This window comes from Chelmon rostratus, chromosome 23, assembly GCF_017976325.1.
Source record: "Chelmon rostratus isolate fCheRos1 chromosome 23, fCheRos1.pri, whole genome shotgun sequence".
In the NCBI taxonomy this organism is placed as follows: Eukaryota; Metazoa; Chordata; class Actinopteri; order Chaetodontiformes; family Chaetodontidae; genus Chelmon; species Chelmon rostratus.
Window position 1 is genome coordinate 7,127,318 of NC_055680.1, and position 16,832 is coordinate 7,144,149.

A 16,832-nucleotide genomic window follows, 5' to 3' on the forward strand; every position below is an offset into this window, starting at 1 on the left:
TCGCGCTCATTTCGGCATTTCAGCCCCTTGTATTTATCCGCCACGTTTCCCGCACAAACCCGACACGCGCGCTGAGCCCACGAGCGTCTCCGTTTATCTGTGCATCTGCGTCTTGTGAAATCCTCGGCTCCGGTTGGCTCTTCTGCGCCGTCGCTCACGCGCGCACACGTGCACATACGCACACTCGCAGCTGAGTGTCACGAGAGCGAGAAGCAGCGAAAACGCTTCGACAGGGGGGGGCGACGGGCTTTGACTTTGGATGCTCAGTCACATTTTGCTTTGACCGGAGAGGCGAAGGATGGAGCGGGTAGAGGGGAGACACTGAGCGGGAGAGGGACACGGGAAGGAGGCAGGGGGGTACCGACATCCGGAGTAGATGATGCTTATTTGCCGCAGGCCCCGCCATCGTGAAATTGGATACCGACTTGCGGCGGATGGGGTGACCGAGCTCGCTGCTCCGCCGGGGAGGTCCCTGCCTTCGGACGTTACCGGGGTGGGAGCCGCCTGTGCCCGGTTCTAAGGAAGGAAGGAGTGGCAAGAGGGAAAATGCAGACGGAGGAGGAGACGACCACCGCAGAAGAGCCCATTTTGGAGGAAGGGTCAGGACGAGAGCAGGTAAAGAAGGACATTTCTCATGTTTATTCTGTCTCCCGTAGTGAGCACGCGGGTGTTTATGCGTAGGTAGAAGGAGCCCAGTTAGCGTAAAGTTGCGCATATTTTGCCCCTACAAGAAGCACCTTGTGTTTCTGTGTCATTACTGGTCGTCCCCAAACAAGCCGTCATTTCTCTATCACGCGCTGTGGACTGCGTGGGCTCCTTTCATTGACAAAACACGTCTTTGCCGTTGTTGACGCGGAGGAGTCACGTTTTCCTCCTCAAGTCCTTCACGGCTTTCGCAAGAGCAAGGACACGGAACGGGACCTTGGCTCCAACAAGAGGGGAGCTGAGGCTGTGGTTTCGGTGAACAGAGAGGGAGGGGGGGACTAAATGCCCGTCTAGAAATGAAGCCACAGCGTTGATGCCATCCGTCTGGTAACGCAGTGTGATGTGTTGCTCCTGGGGGAGCTGGTTTAGTCTTTTTCAGCCGTGGAGTGTGTCCATTTAGCAGCTGACACCTCTGAAGTGACATCACAGTTTGGCCAAACACACCTCTCAGCCAAAACTACTATGACACAAAATGTGAATGGGGGGACAGAATAACACTCCCAAGCAGAATGCTTCCACATCACAAGGATTTACCATTTATAATAAGAGGATATAACCATTCAGCAGCATGTTTGTCAAACTCCTGCAGTACATTAACCAGTAACTATACCTCCTCTGAAGTCCTCCCCAGCTTCCTGAACCATTACAATCAAAGTACCCATTCTGGGAAATGGCATCTTGTTCAAAGGCTCATGTTTACACATCCAGGGTGAATCCATGACTCCCTGTGCATCCCACCACACTGTCACACATGTCTTTAACATGGAAATCTCCTCCTGAGCGGTTCACCACCTCATCTGCCATGACCTCAGTACTTAGATAATGGCATCATTTATTCAAACACATCATCATTATTAAAAAAAAAAACTCAGAGAGAAATGCATGACAAAACATTACGTAAGTCAGTTGCCAGGAAAAAAATATCCATGGATGAGGAAGGATGTGGGCCATGGTGTGCTCTCACCACTGTTCCCACCTTTTGAGGACGAGCAGAGTTGTGTATGCATGAAGTGTAATGGTGTATAAGCAAGGGGATGTGCTGCTCAGGAGGAAATTACCGGTTTCTATACCAGTGGGGTTGACTTTATTAGTTTGAGAGGAAATGTAGTGTGTGTTGTGATGTGAGCACCAGTGGCAATGGGCTGGTGTCACACTTTCACATTCTCTAGCTTTAGGGCTGCAACTAACTATTATTTTAATTGTCAATTAATCAGACTATTATTGTTATTTTTTAATTTATTTCTTGTCTCTGAAATGTCAGAAAAAGGGCATCACAATTTCCCACAAAAAACAGTAGATCCTCACATTTGAACATCTGACAGGAGAGAATCACAGGCAGCCGTGAGTTCTCCGCCGACTGAATGGTCGATTAATTGATTAATCGACTGGTCGTTTTGGCTCTAATGAGCTTTAAATATCTTCCCTGAGTGGCTTCAAGGCATGAAACTCACTTTTTCATTCACTGGCTGTAAGCGATTGAAGGAGTTTTATATCTTTATTGTCCAACTGCTTTTTATAAAATATAAGACCGGCCTTACCGAGAAGTGGCCAATAAAACTGACAGAATAAAGCAGTTGGCAGTAGGCTCATGGTAATTTAAAGCTCTAGACACATAATATGTAGAGTAACTAAGCCTGTTAGGCTAAATGATGGCTTTCACTTTATTCTGCCTCTGTCCTCTGTCTCTATCCATGCCTGCAGTGTCGACGGTGCAATGTAATGCAATGAGTTCTACGTTCATCTGTTCTCTGCCTCCATTACTCTCTCTCATCTTCCCCTCTTGGTCTGCTTCCTGTTTTAGATTTGCCCGCTGTGGAGTATACAGCTTCATCATCCTCTCTCCTCTCGAACATTACCTCACTTAACTTTATTCACTCTCTGTCCCACATGGGAATGCATGTACGCTCACGCTAGCATGATCACAAATGAAACAGAGCCACGTGATTAATATTAAAATCGCATCTGTGATTCATACGAACCTCCATGAAATCTGTTTCTTACGCAACAATGATTCTAATGTGTTTCCATCAAAGGTCCTAATTTCAGGAGGAAGAAACTTTATACATCCAACCCTTGTTCTGATGGAAATATTACGCCTGTAGCGAAAAAAGAGCCTTCTGTTGTGAAGAAACTGCTCATTTAACTCATTTGTCAGCCATTCGACAAAATTTACATCTTCAGTAGGAAGAAATGGGCTATGTTTGGGCTTGCAATAAGAAAAAAAATGTATATACCAAACTTATCCTTTAAAGATGCTGGTAATAGTCAAAAGCATAGACAGCCCTTTGTCTACCCTGGGGTACCACAAAATATATGCACCTATCTCCTGTACAACATTAGAGCAAAATGCAATGTGACAAATATCATAGCTGCAAACGATCAAATAAAATCCCTGCCGCTCGGTCACACAGACATCTGCAACAGGAATCCTGCAGTTTCCCCAAGAGTCGTGAGAGATCAAGACAGTCATTTCCTACCGCGTGGTGCAAACCTAAGGTGATGGCATGCATGCACACACAGGTGAACACATTGACGCTGTTAATGGAGAATCAAATGCAGCGTGGAGGCAGGCTGCAATAACAAACGATAACATCAGCCCGGCTGCCACCGTGAAGGAGGCCGACAATGTGTAGAACAGCCATTAGGTTTACTCATCGAGAATTTGTGCTTCATGACATGAATAATCATGCAAATCAATGAGAGAAGGTGATGCGAGACGTAGAACATTACACAACAGCAGGTGTCTTGTGTAAAACACTGGTTTCCCACGGAGAATACGTCCAAATAATATTCAAAGCTAAGCAGGCCTGTTGTTAATCTGTTCCCCCGCTGACTCTAATACACACAGCAAAATAATGTAAATAAGTTATTCCAAGTACATGTTTAATTGCAATAAATGTCACTCTGCTGTGCAGGTGCTCTGAGTTAATTGTTGGTTACATTCAATTTAAACTTCATTCCCACCTGCTGCTAATAAGGGAGCAGCTTGCACATTTGCTGCAGTGTGAAATGGACACTTTAACAGTAATATTTAGCATCAGGACAAGCTAAGGTTTGTTTTCTCACACTTTAATTAGCTGTTAACACGCGGTTGATGTTTTTCTTGCTGTTTTGCTGCCTTTTTTTGATAGGAGACACCAAAATGAAATTAACATTGAGAGTTTTTTTTGTCATTTATTGGCAAAACAATGACTGGAAAATACTGATCATACACACCTACACCTTGCCTGCAGGTAATTGTTGTTTGTGGATAATTGGTCTCCAGTGAACTCTAAAACAAATTTCAAATGTGTAACACAGGAGTAATATTTTTAGCACAGTGAGCGCACGGTGACACATTTTATTTCCTAACACACGGAGCGCTAATTATGTCTTTGTTGCTGCAGCAAAGGTAGAAACCTGACATCCTAAACTCTCTCCGGCTGTGTTGAAATGACACATCGTTTTTTAACAGTGTACTGCAGGCTTCAACAGCACTTCTTTCCTGTCTTCACTTCATTTGCCACCCACATGCTAGAACTGCTAATTATAGCTGCTCCAGTCACACCTAACCAGCTGAATCAGTATGAGCAGAGACACAGAGGGAGAGCATTGCTCATTTTCTACTCCACTCTTCAATGCAAGGCGGGGTTTGTAAATAACACTTCTCTGCCCAGTGCACAGATGTAGAATTTCCTAATTTAATTTGTCAGCTGTGTTGATAGGGAAGGTGTGAGGGATGATAAAATACTGAAAGTCCTGATCAGCTTATGGTAGATCATCTTGAGAGTCTGAAACTTGCCTTTTGGAAATATTTGCATGCCTGAACCTTAAAGTTAACACTGCCACTTTCAAATTGCCTGACATAGGCAGCACTGTTGACAGCATGTAGCCTTAGCTAGCTCTACTATTGGAGAGTAATGCATTTAGTGAGTGAAAACCTAAGACTCCAGTTTGACCTGCGCACACATCAATACAAAGAGCCAGTAACTAAATATGTGGCAGAATTGCATGCAGCACCATATTACAGCAAAATGCGACACAAGGCCAGATTATGGACCAGTGATTGAATTCAGAGACATTTACTGGCTGAAGCAAATGCTATTAATGAAAGAGCCCTATCAGTTGCAGTTGCAGTAAAGGCAGGAAAATAACGACAGTACAGTATGCACGGGATCTTCAAAATCCAAGCACGCCTCTGAAATGCCTCTGTGAAAGCGAGGTTGTCTGATGCATGTCCAAAAAAGAAAAGCCACCTGTGGTCAAGGTTTGCGGGCTCTTCTTCAGGCGGCTGTCTCCAGTGACTGTGGATGCTCAGGAATATATATAGAATATAGAGACAATGTGTCAAAGAGTCAGTATTTTTAGCACAGCAGAATTTTGTTAGATGTTTCATGTCGGAGTGCTGGATTTAAGTTATTAAACTGGCAATGGACCGGTTTTATGCTTTAATGTATGATTATGAAGAAGATGTTGATTGTACAGTGAAGTGGCTGCAGAGTAATGACACCATCGGTGTTTAGATTGGTTCTCTGTAAGCCTCACTTTCATAATGCAGCTTTGTCTGCGACTGGGTACGATCTCCTGGGAAAATGTAGACTGGCTGGCTGGCCCCGTTTCTATCTGCTTTCATGTCTCCATTATAGACTAAATGAATGAATGAAGTCACGCGTTTTCTCCTAATGTTTCCGTCTAGTTCCACCTCCACCCTGACACCAACCTCTTGTGTGAAGCAATACTTACACTCCGTTAGTACTCCATATAGAATTAGGACACTTTCACTTTACCTCTTCAGTGAACGTGCTTCTTCCTTCCCTCTTATTTCCAAAGTGGTTTTGATCGTTTCTTCAGGGAAATTCGGAAAAAAATGTAGTGTGTCCTTTGTTTTTGGTGGTTGCGGGGCTCCGAGGAAACAAAGCGATCCAGTTGTCTCTGGGAACAGTTTTACCACTTGCAAATGCTCGGGCTGGTCGAAAGCTCTTTTCACTTTAATTCATTTATTAATTAAACATTACAGGTCCAGTGTGTAAGATTTAAGGGGGTCTATTGGCAGAATGTACAATCACCTGACAATAAGAATCCTTGTGTTTTCCTTACCTTACCCTTAGTTCTCTGTATCTACAGAGGGAGCTGGCCCTCTTCCACAGAGTCTACAGTAGCCCATAATGGACAAACCAAACACTGGCTATAGAGAGCTAATTTCACGTTTTTCACATTTTTACCGGCCACCATGGGGGAGGGTGAGGCGAGGTGTCTTCATTTGGTTGCAATCCACTCCGTCATGGCTAGATGTCACTAAATCCTACTCACTTTACCTTTTAATGAAGAACTTATGTATGGACCACCCTGCATCAGCCCTCTTTAAAAGAGCATGAAAGGAAGGCAGTCCACACTTTCAGCATGAAAATAGTGAAAGCTGACGCCCTTTCAGACTAGGCTGTGTAGATGTCTTTTCATAATGATTTCAGGGAGAGTGAGCTTTGCCTTTGATCCGTTACAGCCTGATGCAAGAGCCAACGCTCAGCAGAGGCACCTGAAACTGAAAAAATCTGCAGCAGTTTTGTACCAGGAGGTGTTGTGTTGACCAGAAACTACTTATTTTGGGCCCAGTTCCCCTGCATTACACTGTGGTCACTCCTTAAAGAGGCATTGTGACCAGATCAAAGCTTGACTGGCACCTGGTGACCTGAACAAGACCCTTTTCTAATAATGTGAACACACAAACCTCAATAGTGGTTCCCTGTTGAAGTGTGTCCAGTCATAGTTTACTATCTCACACATCTTACACAATTAGAGAATAAAGGATGCTCAGATCCGAATTGGCGGATCGCTACTGGCGCCAATACAGATTTTATTAAGCAGTTTGGGTATTGACCATGACATGACCAATCCACAGTACAGTAGAGGGTTGGGTGGAGTGATTGGCGGAGTGCTGTTTTTTTAGAGGCAATTTTTGTGCCTCCAGAGAACAAGTGAGAGCCGCTGCTCAGTGACAGACTCTTATTCAGAGAGCTAACACAGTAGCATAAAGAGACCAGCAACGGCAGAGAGAGGCTGAAAATCTACGAGTGTGTCACTAGTGTGTGGAGTGGGCGCTGAACACACACCATTGCAAAGTGTGACAGTTGTATGGCTGATGGTGGCTGGTATATCGGCCCACCCTAATACAGTTTATTTGTCAATGCAGCTATTAAAAAAAGCCTGTTTTTAGTGCAACAGCGATCCACAGAGTGACACTGCTATCAGGTCAGTTCTTGGTATCGGCAGGATCAGAATTCATATCAGGATGAAAAAATGTAAACCAGTGCATAAGAATAACAATTACGTGAGCAAAGGAGGTGTCGGTTTAAGCTTTTCTTTTTTCTTAGCTGCTTCTGCTCCAGAATATTTAGTCTTTTATTTAGAACCAAAAGCAGCTCAGACTGCTGTATAATACACCATTTCTTTACTCTGTATGTGTGCATTGTTACTGGATGTGGAATGTCACCCTCTATTAGTTACTATGCTATGTGATAATCAAAATTGCCCCTCAGTCTCATTATGTCTCGCAAAGTCCCATTACAATAAACTGCCAGCACTATTTAGAGCTGAGGATGGACAGAGCAATTACATTTTCGAGTACCCGGCATCAGAAACATTTACACAGGATGGTACTTTGTGTGCTTGTCTCTGTAAAAACCCACTAGTTAATGAGCACCGCTTCTAAACCAAACTCATGTAGTTGCAAAAGCCTTGCAAAACCCGGTCGATTGTGTAAAAAGCATCTCTAGGCTCTGCCTCGCAGTGACACAACATTTTAGCAGGTCTGGTCTTTACCTGTGAGAGCTGCTCATGCTGACAAACAATGATTGGCATAAGCGCATACAGAAATAATTTGACTCCTGTCTTGGGGCTGATTTTCCTCTAACTGGGCGCACCCCGGCTGCAGACTTGATGAAAATGCGAGCCGAGACCCGTGCGGGTATTTTTTTATTGCTAGAATATTCTCTGTTTTTTAGCCCACATTTCTCTGCACAAGGTAAGAAGAAAGGGACGGGAGAGAATTGGAGCCGGGAAGACAAAATGAGATAGACAGAGAGGGAGGGCAGGAGGAGAACGAGGAGGATGGATTTTGGCAGTGGACTTCCCTGGAGAGAGGTGCAGTCTGTCGCTGCTGCCTTCTCTTTATTCTCCCCCCATTTTGCTCCCTTTCATACTTGCATTCATGAAAAGTTCATGACCGCTTCTCCGTCTCTCTCACGCTCCTCATCCCCTCTCTCCCTCGCTACACTTTTAGCCCAATCAATCCACTTAGAGACAGACTTTCAGAGAGGATGTAACAGAGAGGAGCCGTGCGGGTGAGGACGAAGGGGAGGAGAGACTTCGGTTGGGATGGGAGAGTAAATGCTTTGGAGGAGGTGGGAGGGAAGATTCGGGGAAGGAGGAAAAAAAGATTACATAAGGAAAGGAAGGAGGATGTGGAGAGAAAAGGCAGATGGAAAGCAAACAGGATGATATTGAATTGGCACCAATGATAATTTTCATGTCTTTTTAAAGTATCTCACCTATTTTTGGATCCCTAAGTATGCAGTTCGATGTTTTTTAGAGCTTTGGCAGTGAGATGTTGGACCGGTGGAGTGTGTGTGCCCTTCACTCTGCCTTTCACTACTTGCCCTTGACGTAAAGTAGTAAAAAAAAGAGAGAGAGAGAGAGGCTGTGTGTGTGTTGCAGCTGGCCAAATATGCTAGCGGATAGCACATTGTGGCTGCATTGAAGGAGTGAGAGATAATGAGAGAGGGAGGGGGAGGTGTGCTGACAGGACAGGCAGACTTGGCTCAGGGAAGGAGAGGACACTGGTGTCATCCAATCTTTTTTTTTTTTTGTCATCTGCTTTGTTGCTGCCTTGTCGCATTCAGCAAGAAGCAGAGGATAACAACACAGAGAGTGCACACGTGTAGACGCCAGTAAACGCACATGAGATGTATGAACCGCATCTCCCTCCTCTCTCTGTATGTCTCTACAACATACACAAGCTTTTTTCATCCGGCACAACCCCTCTCTCTCTATCCCTCATTCACACACACAGATCGAAGGAGCCGTGATATACGCTGCCGATGTTTGAGTGGAGTCAGTTAGCTGGGGGAACGGTCTAGAAGCATCGTTCTCATCTAAATTATTCACATACTCTCCGCTGGCTGCATTACAATTTTTGAGAATGTGCATGCCGGCGTGTGCGTGGATAGACGGAGATGACGAGAGAGAAGAGGGGCACATTAGACCAACTATGTCTGTGTATCTAATGCATGTGTTTGTGTGTGTGTTTGAGTACACTGTAATATGATGTCTTAACAGTGCAAATGAGGCTGTGTGCACTTAGAGAGAGGCATAAACTGTGTGTATGTGTGTGTGTGTGTGTGTGTGTCTAATATGCAGCACTTATACTATGATGGGTAAGGGGGGGTGTAATGCGTTCCTTTGGTCAAGACCTCGGCTTACACGCTTGCTCTGAAATGCGAGGCTGTTTACCAAACAGGAAGATTATGATTATTAAAAACTCACTGGGGGGGGTCACCAGGTAGATAAAATCTGCATTGCTTCCTCGACAAACATGTTCTATCACCACCTCACCTGCAATCATTTTCACCTGTCAGACATTAAACATTAACATTGTGCAGCATGTTGTATTATTCATTATCATCTTGTCAAAAAGTACTGGCTCAGCTCAGACTGCTGTCCCCAAATTTCTGTCTAATGTTGTATGTTTAGTGTTAACAGTTGTCATACATGTCAAAGCCTCAGGAATGGATGTTAATGTTAAGAAAGGTAAAATTCAAATAAATCGTTCAAATAGGCAAACTGGTTAGCCTTCAAAATGTACTAAAAGAGCACTCTACATCCATAATGTTGGGAACACCATCGTCCTGAGGCACAGCGATGCTTTGAGCTAAATGCTAACATCAGCATGTAAACATGCTCGGTGCTAACATACTGATGTTTACATCTTAGTTTAGCATGTTGGCATGCTAGCATTTGCTAGTATGCATTAAAAACAAAGTACAGCTGAGGATCATAGTCATATCATCATTATCATCATGGTCACAAGTCTTGGACAAATTTTGGCCTGATGATGGCGCTAGATGAAAAGTGGCATTGTCATGGCAATCCATCCAGTACCTTTGAGTTGAAACCCAGTGGCTGGATGAAACGTCTAGGGACTGCCAAGGCTTTTGAGACAGTGAAGGTCGCTGCAAACTTTATGATTATCCATCAAATGTACAGTATCAGTATCTCAGTATCAGAACGGGTGTAGCAGACACCAAGATACCCTGGCTTTAAATAGTATGGGTCAAGCACTGGGTCCTACAATTCCCATAATGCAACTCAGTAGCTTCATTTGTTAGACGCTCCCTGACTGGTAGTCACGTCATGAAACTCTACGTCCCCCAGTTTGTACGGCAGGCTCTCTGTTAAAATATTTTAATTGTACTTCTTCAATATGTTGTCAGCATCTCATCGCCTTTCTCTCTGTCTCCACAGCAACGGCCAGTCCAACAGTCTCTGGCCTCCTCTCTGTGTCGGGAGTCCCATTGGAAGTGCCTCCTCCTGACCCTCCTCATGTACGGCTGCTTTGCCACGCTCGCCTGGTGCGCTCTCTGTCGCGTACCCGTTCTCGGCTCCTCCTCCATTCCCATTGGTGCTGACGACGACGCCACCTCGGCAGCCTACTATAATGACATCCTGCACTTGGAGAGTCCGTGCTCTAGCGGCTACGTCTACATCCCCCTGGCCTTCCTGGCTATGTTGTATGTGGTTTACTTGGTGGAGTGCTGGCACTGCTTCTCCAAGACGGCAATGTTGGCTCACGCAGAATTCCAGGTACGTATGAAAACCAGCGTTGGCATTGAATTTAGTATTGAGGAAGGGGAATCTAATAGCTTGAAAAATCACCCGAACACAACACCTTACAGACTGTGGAGTCTACTGCTGCAGTAGGAGTCCAGAAATAGATCTATGACCTTGGACTACACAGCAGAATCTGTTTGGAACTCGTTCAGCACGATATTGTCAGCTAAATGTCTAAAATAAAGTGGTTTAATACATAAATTGATGCTGTATTAAGTGTCTGCACAGATTGTTGCTGTTCAGGAGAAATGCAGGATAATTAGAACCCTTAACAGTAATAATATTCATGCACTTTAGTCAGAAATTTTACTTCACAGGGAGAAAGTGGTGTTTTACTCTCAATTTCCTGTTCGAGTGAGGGAGAAGAATATTTGCCCACTCACATGGAAATGCGCTGACCTGGGGGCATCAGGCATCTTTTTATCAGGAGTTCCAGGAGCACACTGCTGTTAAAAAAAAGTCCTCCCTGTTCTTCTTGGCTATCAGCTACTGCCAAAAACTAGCATAAAAATAGATTTTATGCTAGTCTGTGCTGTCAGGGCCACATACGCTATGATTAAGACTGCTCTGAATAGAGTTTTAAAATACTAATTATAACATCATAAACAAACAGTGGCAGGGCCTGACTTTCAGCAGACTTAACTCTGCTGTATGCAAACAATAGGAACTTAATTGTATGTTTCTGCTTGTCCTGCCTCTGCAAAAACTTCTCAGACAATGCTGCATCTTTTTATTTTAGATTGTTCATCTTCCTCATTTTCAACAGGCTTGTCACGAAGGAAATCTCAAATGTGACTCAATTAATGGATTTGATTATTCCTTCTTTCGTTGACACAGGAAGTGTACGAGCGTGTGCAGAGACTTCAGCAGGCCACGCCCTGCATTTGGTGGAAGGCCATCAGCTATCATTACGTGAGGAGGACCAGACAGGTGACCAGATACCGCAACGGAGATGCATATACGACCACGCAGGTGAGGGAAACGCCTCCTAACACACACACTAACACCTTCTTTTTATATTGTTAATAGCTACACAACAAAGCTTAAGTTATAATTTTGTAAACTTTTAAAATAACTGCTATGCAAATCTTAATTTCTCCTATAGTGAAATATTGCGGGGCTGTGTGCAAACAGCTGTGTGCAGTAAGAAAAATATCATTCTATTTAGTAACCATGCTTTATTGATTCTGAAACATATATGAAGGTTAAAAGTCTTCTTCATTATTCCTTTCTCAAACTTTCCACCTGTTCTCCTTCCTCCTCCTCCCATTTCCCCTCCATTAAACTCTGTCCCTCCATCTGTGCCCTGCTCCTTCCCTCCTCAGGTCTACCATGAGCGGGTGAACACTCATGCTTCCAGTTCAGAGTTTGACTACGCCCGCTATGGTGTCAAAGACGTATCAAAAGAGCTGCTGGACCTGCAGCTGCACCCTGCTGTTCGCCTCCGTTTCACCAAGTGTTTCAGGTGAGACGCCGTCACAGCTGTTCAGAAGAGGTGGTGGGGAAGAGAACACGAGTGTTAACTCATTTTTCTGCTCATTTTTAGCTTCTCAAGTGCACGAGCTGAAGCTGCCTACCTCACCCAGGTAAGATGTGGAAAAAAACCCAACATATTTTATTTAATTAATTCTGTTCCCGTTCCTGTTTTTATTCGTTCAAAGTGATCAGTTGGTTGTTTTACTGTATCAATAAAATTGTTGCTACACCTGTCAAGCTTTGAAAACACAAGAGTTTTTACTTCCAGATGATTATACACAAATGAAAACATAATTATGAATAATATATTTCTGCCAATAGATCTACCTAAATCTGAGCTGATGATCAATGTAAAAGACATGTAATGCAGACAGCTTCTGTCCAGGTCTGGCTTCCACACTGGGGGGAGATAAAACACACTGGATGCGCTTGTTGTGAATGGCACTTTTTAAACTGTGACCCCTCAGACTAATGTAGGTCATTAAAGATCAGATTCGGAAATAACGCTCTGTCTGTTGTTTTGATGTCAGTCCTTGCATAGCTAAAGTGCTCTGTTCTCTTTGTGTTACTCCAAGCGAGCGCGCTTCTTCGGGGAGAATGAGGGGCTTGACGACTACATGGAGGCCAGGGAGGGAATGCACCTGAAGAACGTGGATTTCCGTGAACACATCCTGGCGTTCCCAGATCCTGCGCATCAGCCGTGGTTTTCTAGGCACAGGGTGTTCTGGCTGGCGTCTGCTTTCCTCCTGTCCTGGCCACTGAGGGTTGTGTCAGAATATCGCACAGCATATGTCCACTACCATGTGGAGAAGCTGTTCGGGGAGGACGAGGATAGTGGCGGAGGTGGTGGTGGAGGAGGGCCGGGTGGAAGAGGGGATGGGGTTGAAGGAGGGACTGAGAATGGAATCCACCCGGGAGGAATTGGGATTGGAATCGGTCTAAATGGGACAAGTTACAGAGCAATCTCTCGGGTCAACACGGTGGATATGACAGAATTGGAGTGGCACATCCGCTGTAACCAACAGATGGTGCCAAGCTACTCTGAAGCCCTCCTAATGGACATGGACACAAGTGGGGGGTCCAACCCCACCGCCTCTACGCCCATCTCTGGGCCTCCATGCACCACCCCCAACCAGGGGACCAACCCGCCCCCCCTGGCTCTGCCTGTGGTGTTCAATTCGGCTTACCTCCTCCAGAGCTGCCCCCGATGCAGGAGGACCACGTCGAGTTCCAGTCTTCCCTCCAGGCTAAGGGCCCCGATGGGAACCACAGCCCTCCTGAACGCTACCGTGGCAGGGATCAGGGCAGCAGGGCCGGGAGGCGGGGGTATAGGAGGAAGGCTGGTGCTCAGCCGGAGCGGATTCTCTCTAGGGAGACTTGGAGGAGGGCGCCAGAACAGCCTGTTTCACTCAAGAAGCATGGGAGGGGGGCTGGGAGGGAGTAGGGAAGATGGAGGAGGAAGTGGAGGAGGAGGTGGTGGTGGAGGTGGTGGAGGTGGAGGTGGAGGAGGATTCCTAGGGTTAGGCTCGAGACAAGACAACGAGGAGACCAGAGGAGTGCTAGAAGGAGAAGGGGATGACGACGAGGAAGAGGAGCAGGAGGATGAGGTGAGAAGAAGGGAAGACAGGGGAAGAGGAGGCAGAGAGAGGGACGAAGAAGCGGAGCCGGACAGCGGAGGGGGAGGCGAGGGGAGGGAGGGCGACGGGGGAGGGAGGGATCGTCCTCCATCCTACCAGGACGCGTTCTTCTTTCCCGTCCTCATTATACACGGCGAGGAGAGCTGCCATGCTGGAGACGACATGTGACGGCCAGAAAAATAACACAGAGCGGGAAAGTATGGGCAGAGGCCGAGGGAGATGAAAGAAGCCACTGAACAGAAAGCAAAGAGTGGATCAGAGAAGACTGTATGAGGGGAAATGAGATATGAAATGAGAGCAGAATGAGGTTGACACAAACGAGCTGGTTGACGGCAAGAAAGGATTCAGCCAGAACAAAGCCTCGGAGGTGAGAACAGCTGTGTGACAGACAGAAATACCAAGCAAAGAGGGAGACGGGAGCTGTAGCGATGGAGAGGATAGAACCAAAAGGGAAAAGAAAATGTATACTGTAAAGAGGCAGGAAACACACTGGTCCAGAAGAAATGAGAGCTGATCGGGAGAGCAGCAGGAAGGTAATACGAGTCTGAGGGTTTAAGTAAAGGCAAGAAAATGGTATCAATTGTAGACTTCTCTACACAGAGACTGTGAGAGAGAGGGGGCAGATGGGATACTGGGGAAGAAGATTGAAAAGTTTGGATCGTCTACTTCCAGATACATCTATGCAAGAGCAGGAGTGGGAAGAGTCTAAAAATAGCAGGTTGGAGAGCAGTGGAGAGACCGGCTGAGTGGTGGAGGGTATCTTTTCAAAGGGATGCTTGAAGCTTCGGTTTTGCTCAAAATCAAAATACACAGAGGCGGACTAAAAATATGGCTCATTTCAAGAATGAAATGCACAAAGAAGGAAGAATTTCAAATATTTCAGATGAGGGAGGGAGCAGTGGGCATCACAAAGGATTACGAAACGCAACAGAGAGAAGTAGAGGGAGCGAAGCAATGGTTAACAAAGGTAAAATGTGGAAAAAGGGGCAAGTACTGGCGTGCAGCACAGCAACAACAGACAAAGAAAAGAAATAGAGTACAAAATGGCCACAATACTGACAGAATTCATGCAGGAGACAAAACAGGATTAACATAAAGATCAACTGGAGGAGGAGAAAAAAAAGATGAAGGAGGTAACGTCCTCTGCGCAGCAATCCTGACCTTGAATCTCATGTGGAAATCTAACATTCAAACAGTTGCCCAAGTTATTTTTTCAAACATGTCCCTAAAATAAATTCAGTCTTTCTCAGGTCTTTTAAGAATTATTTTCCAACTTCACACAGCATCTAGCTAGCAACCAAAACAGTACAATAAAAGAGGAGAACCATTGATTTCCTCCCTGCCTCTCCATGCCGTCTTACTCATGGTTTCACCATTAGCTTCCCCGCCACTCTATCCATTACTGAGATGGAGCTCGATAGAAAAAAAACTCCATAAGCAGAGGAGCCATTGCTCTCAGCTCTGCCCTGCTCCTCTTCTCTCATGCTCCTGTCTGCACTCCATTTTGTCACCTCCTCTGTTCTCCTCCCCCCCCTGCACCGAGAAGTTACAAGTGCAGAGGTGTGATTCTGAGCAACACATCTGTCAAACATGTCGAGTCGGGCGCATCTTTTGTTTGCCGTCAGCACGTGTTGTGCCAAAATAGAGTCACTTCATCCATCATTAGCCTCGCCTCCTGTTCTCCTCCGCCACCTTCTCTCCCCTGCTCCTCCCTTTCCTCTTTTTAGAGTGGTGGTTATGTGATGCACCCCTCTCTGCTCCTGGAAACGCTTAGATCAGATTTCATCTCAGCTCACTCGGCGTATCACATCTCCTCCAGGCGATGGTTTCTCCTCTAGGATCAGATTTTATAAACCAGATATTTCCCACTTACACAAAGTTTTTGATGACCTCTCGCTCTTTTATGTCTGTACATTTCCACAGACACAGAATGAGACTTGAACAAATCATGTGGGCTCTTTGATCAGTGAGTTTACCTGATGTGCAGTGGAGCCGAGGACAAAATTGAGCTTTAAATATATTGAAAGGTTGCTAACACAGGATGTGGTTTTAGCACACAGTAAGAGTAAAACATGGCTAATTTCCACCAGTCATGTCTGTGTAGTTGTGCTCTAGTTTTAAACATTTGTGCCCAAAGAGCTCGCACAATATGATGGGAAAAAATTACAGTAACCAGTAAACCTTCCTCCAGTATCAGTATATTATATATCACACTACTGTATGTGTTTAGGCATGAAAAATCACCTCTTTATCTCATATATGTCCACAATATTGGACTGCATGGGAAGCAAATCTTGAGCTCTCAAACTCAGCTGGTATTCTCATGATGAAAAAAAAAACACAGAAGAAATCGGACTTTTGATTGCTTCGTATTTTTACTGCAGCCGACAAAATTGCTGATGAGAATTTACAATATTAAAATAAAACCAACAATATGATCACAACGATGAGCCCTGTGATACAATGCGTTTGGCCCGACTGTGCTACGCTGCTACCTCCTCCTCTTGAAGAATCACCTGCAAATAAGTACCAGTGCTCTCTGAAACATCGCCTCACTACAAAATGTGTAAAAGTTCGCCGGCATAGAGATGCATGTGACTTAATAACAGCTATTGTGCAGGAGCTACTAATAGCGATGTAGCAAATATGTCTGCCATTGCCAAAAAGCAGTGATTCATGGTCAACCAACACAAATTTAGATCTTTTTGACACATGTAGACAAGGGCACGGTCAAGAATCCGTTGGGATCGACTCGTCCTACTTTCCGAGTTAGTATGTTTTCGTGGGAAATCAGTCCAGGGAGAGGCGATTCGCACAGACAACACAGCCACCAGTGCTTTGATGCATATATTTTATACGAAGCACACCAAACCTGCTACCGTAGCAAGAAGCAGTTAGAGTAGTTAGATGAACATTTCTCGACCTTCCCCGCACAGTGCCCTCCAAAGGTCGCGTCGGCCACTTTGTGATTGGGAGGGTCTCCCTCGCTCTCTATCTGCTTACTTCAAACACGATACTGAAAAGCACACTGAAAGAACGACAGAAATCTCTTAACCTGAGGAGCTTCCTGAAAACAGGGAAAAAAAATGATCCTTCATACACCTCATAAATGATGGAGATCGTGGACACGACGGCGGCCATTCACACAGGCAC

At 45.3% G+C, this 16,832-nt stretch overlaps 1 protein-coding gene across 1 annotated transcript; it reads left to right on the forward strand.

Moving 5' to 3' along the window:
• The first annotated feature begins 505 nt into the window (after nt 1-505).
• LOC121626801 (transmembrane protein 151A) lies at nt 506-13,847 on the forward strand. The gene is made up of 7 exons (XM_041965484.1): nt 506-615; nt 10,201-10,539; nt 11,404-11,538; nt 11,892-12,031; nt 12,113-12,152; nt 12,618-13,503; nt 13,543-13,847. The coding sequence occupies exons 1-7, from the start codon at nt 547-549 to the stop codon at nt 13,845-13,847; spliced, it is 1,914 nt and encodes a 637-aa protein (XP_041821418.1). The 5' UTR covers nt 506-546.
• The last annotated feature ends 2,985 nt before the right edge of the window (nt 13,848-16,832 follow it).

Bases quoted from the DNA above. Each gene is read 5' to 3' on its own strand.
- LOC121626801 (XM_041965484.1), top strand. From the start codon at position 547: ATGCAGACGGAGGAGGAGACGACCACCGCAGAAGAGCCCATTTTGGAG. The intron at 12,153-12,617 runs GTAAGATGTGGA...TGTTACTCCAAG, and splicing joins AAGCTGCCTACCTCACCCAG to CGAGCGCGCTTCTTCGGGGA. The intron at 13,504-13,542 runs GTGGAGGAGGAG...GTGGAGGTGGAG, and splicing joins TAGGGAAGATGGAGGAGGAA to GTGGAGGAGGATTCCTAGGG.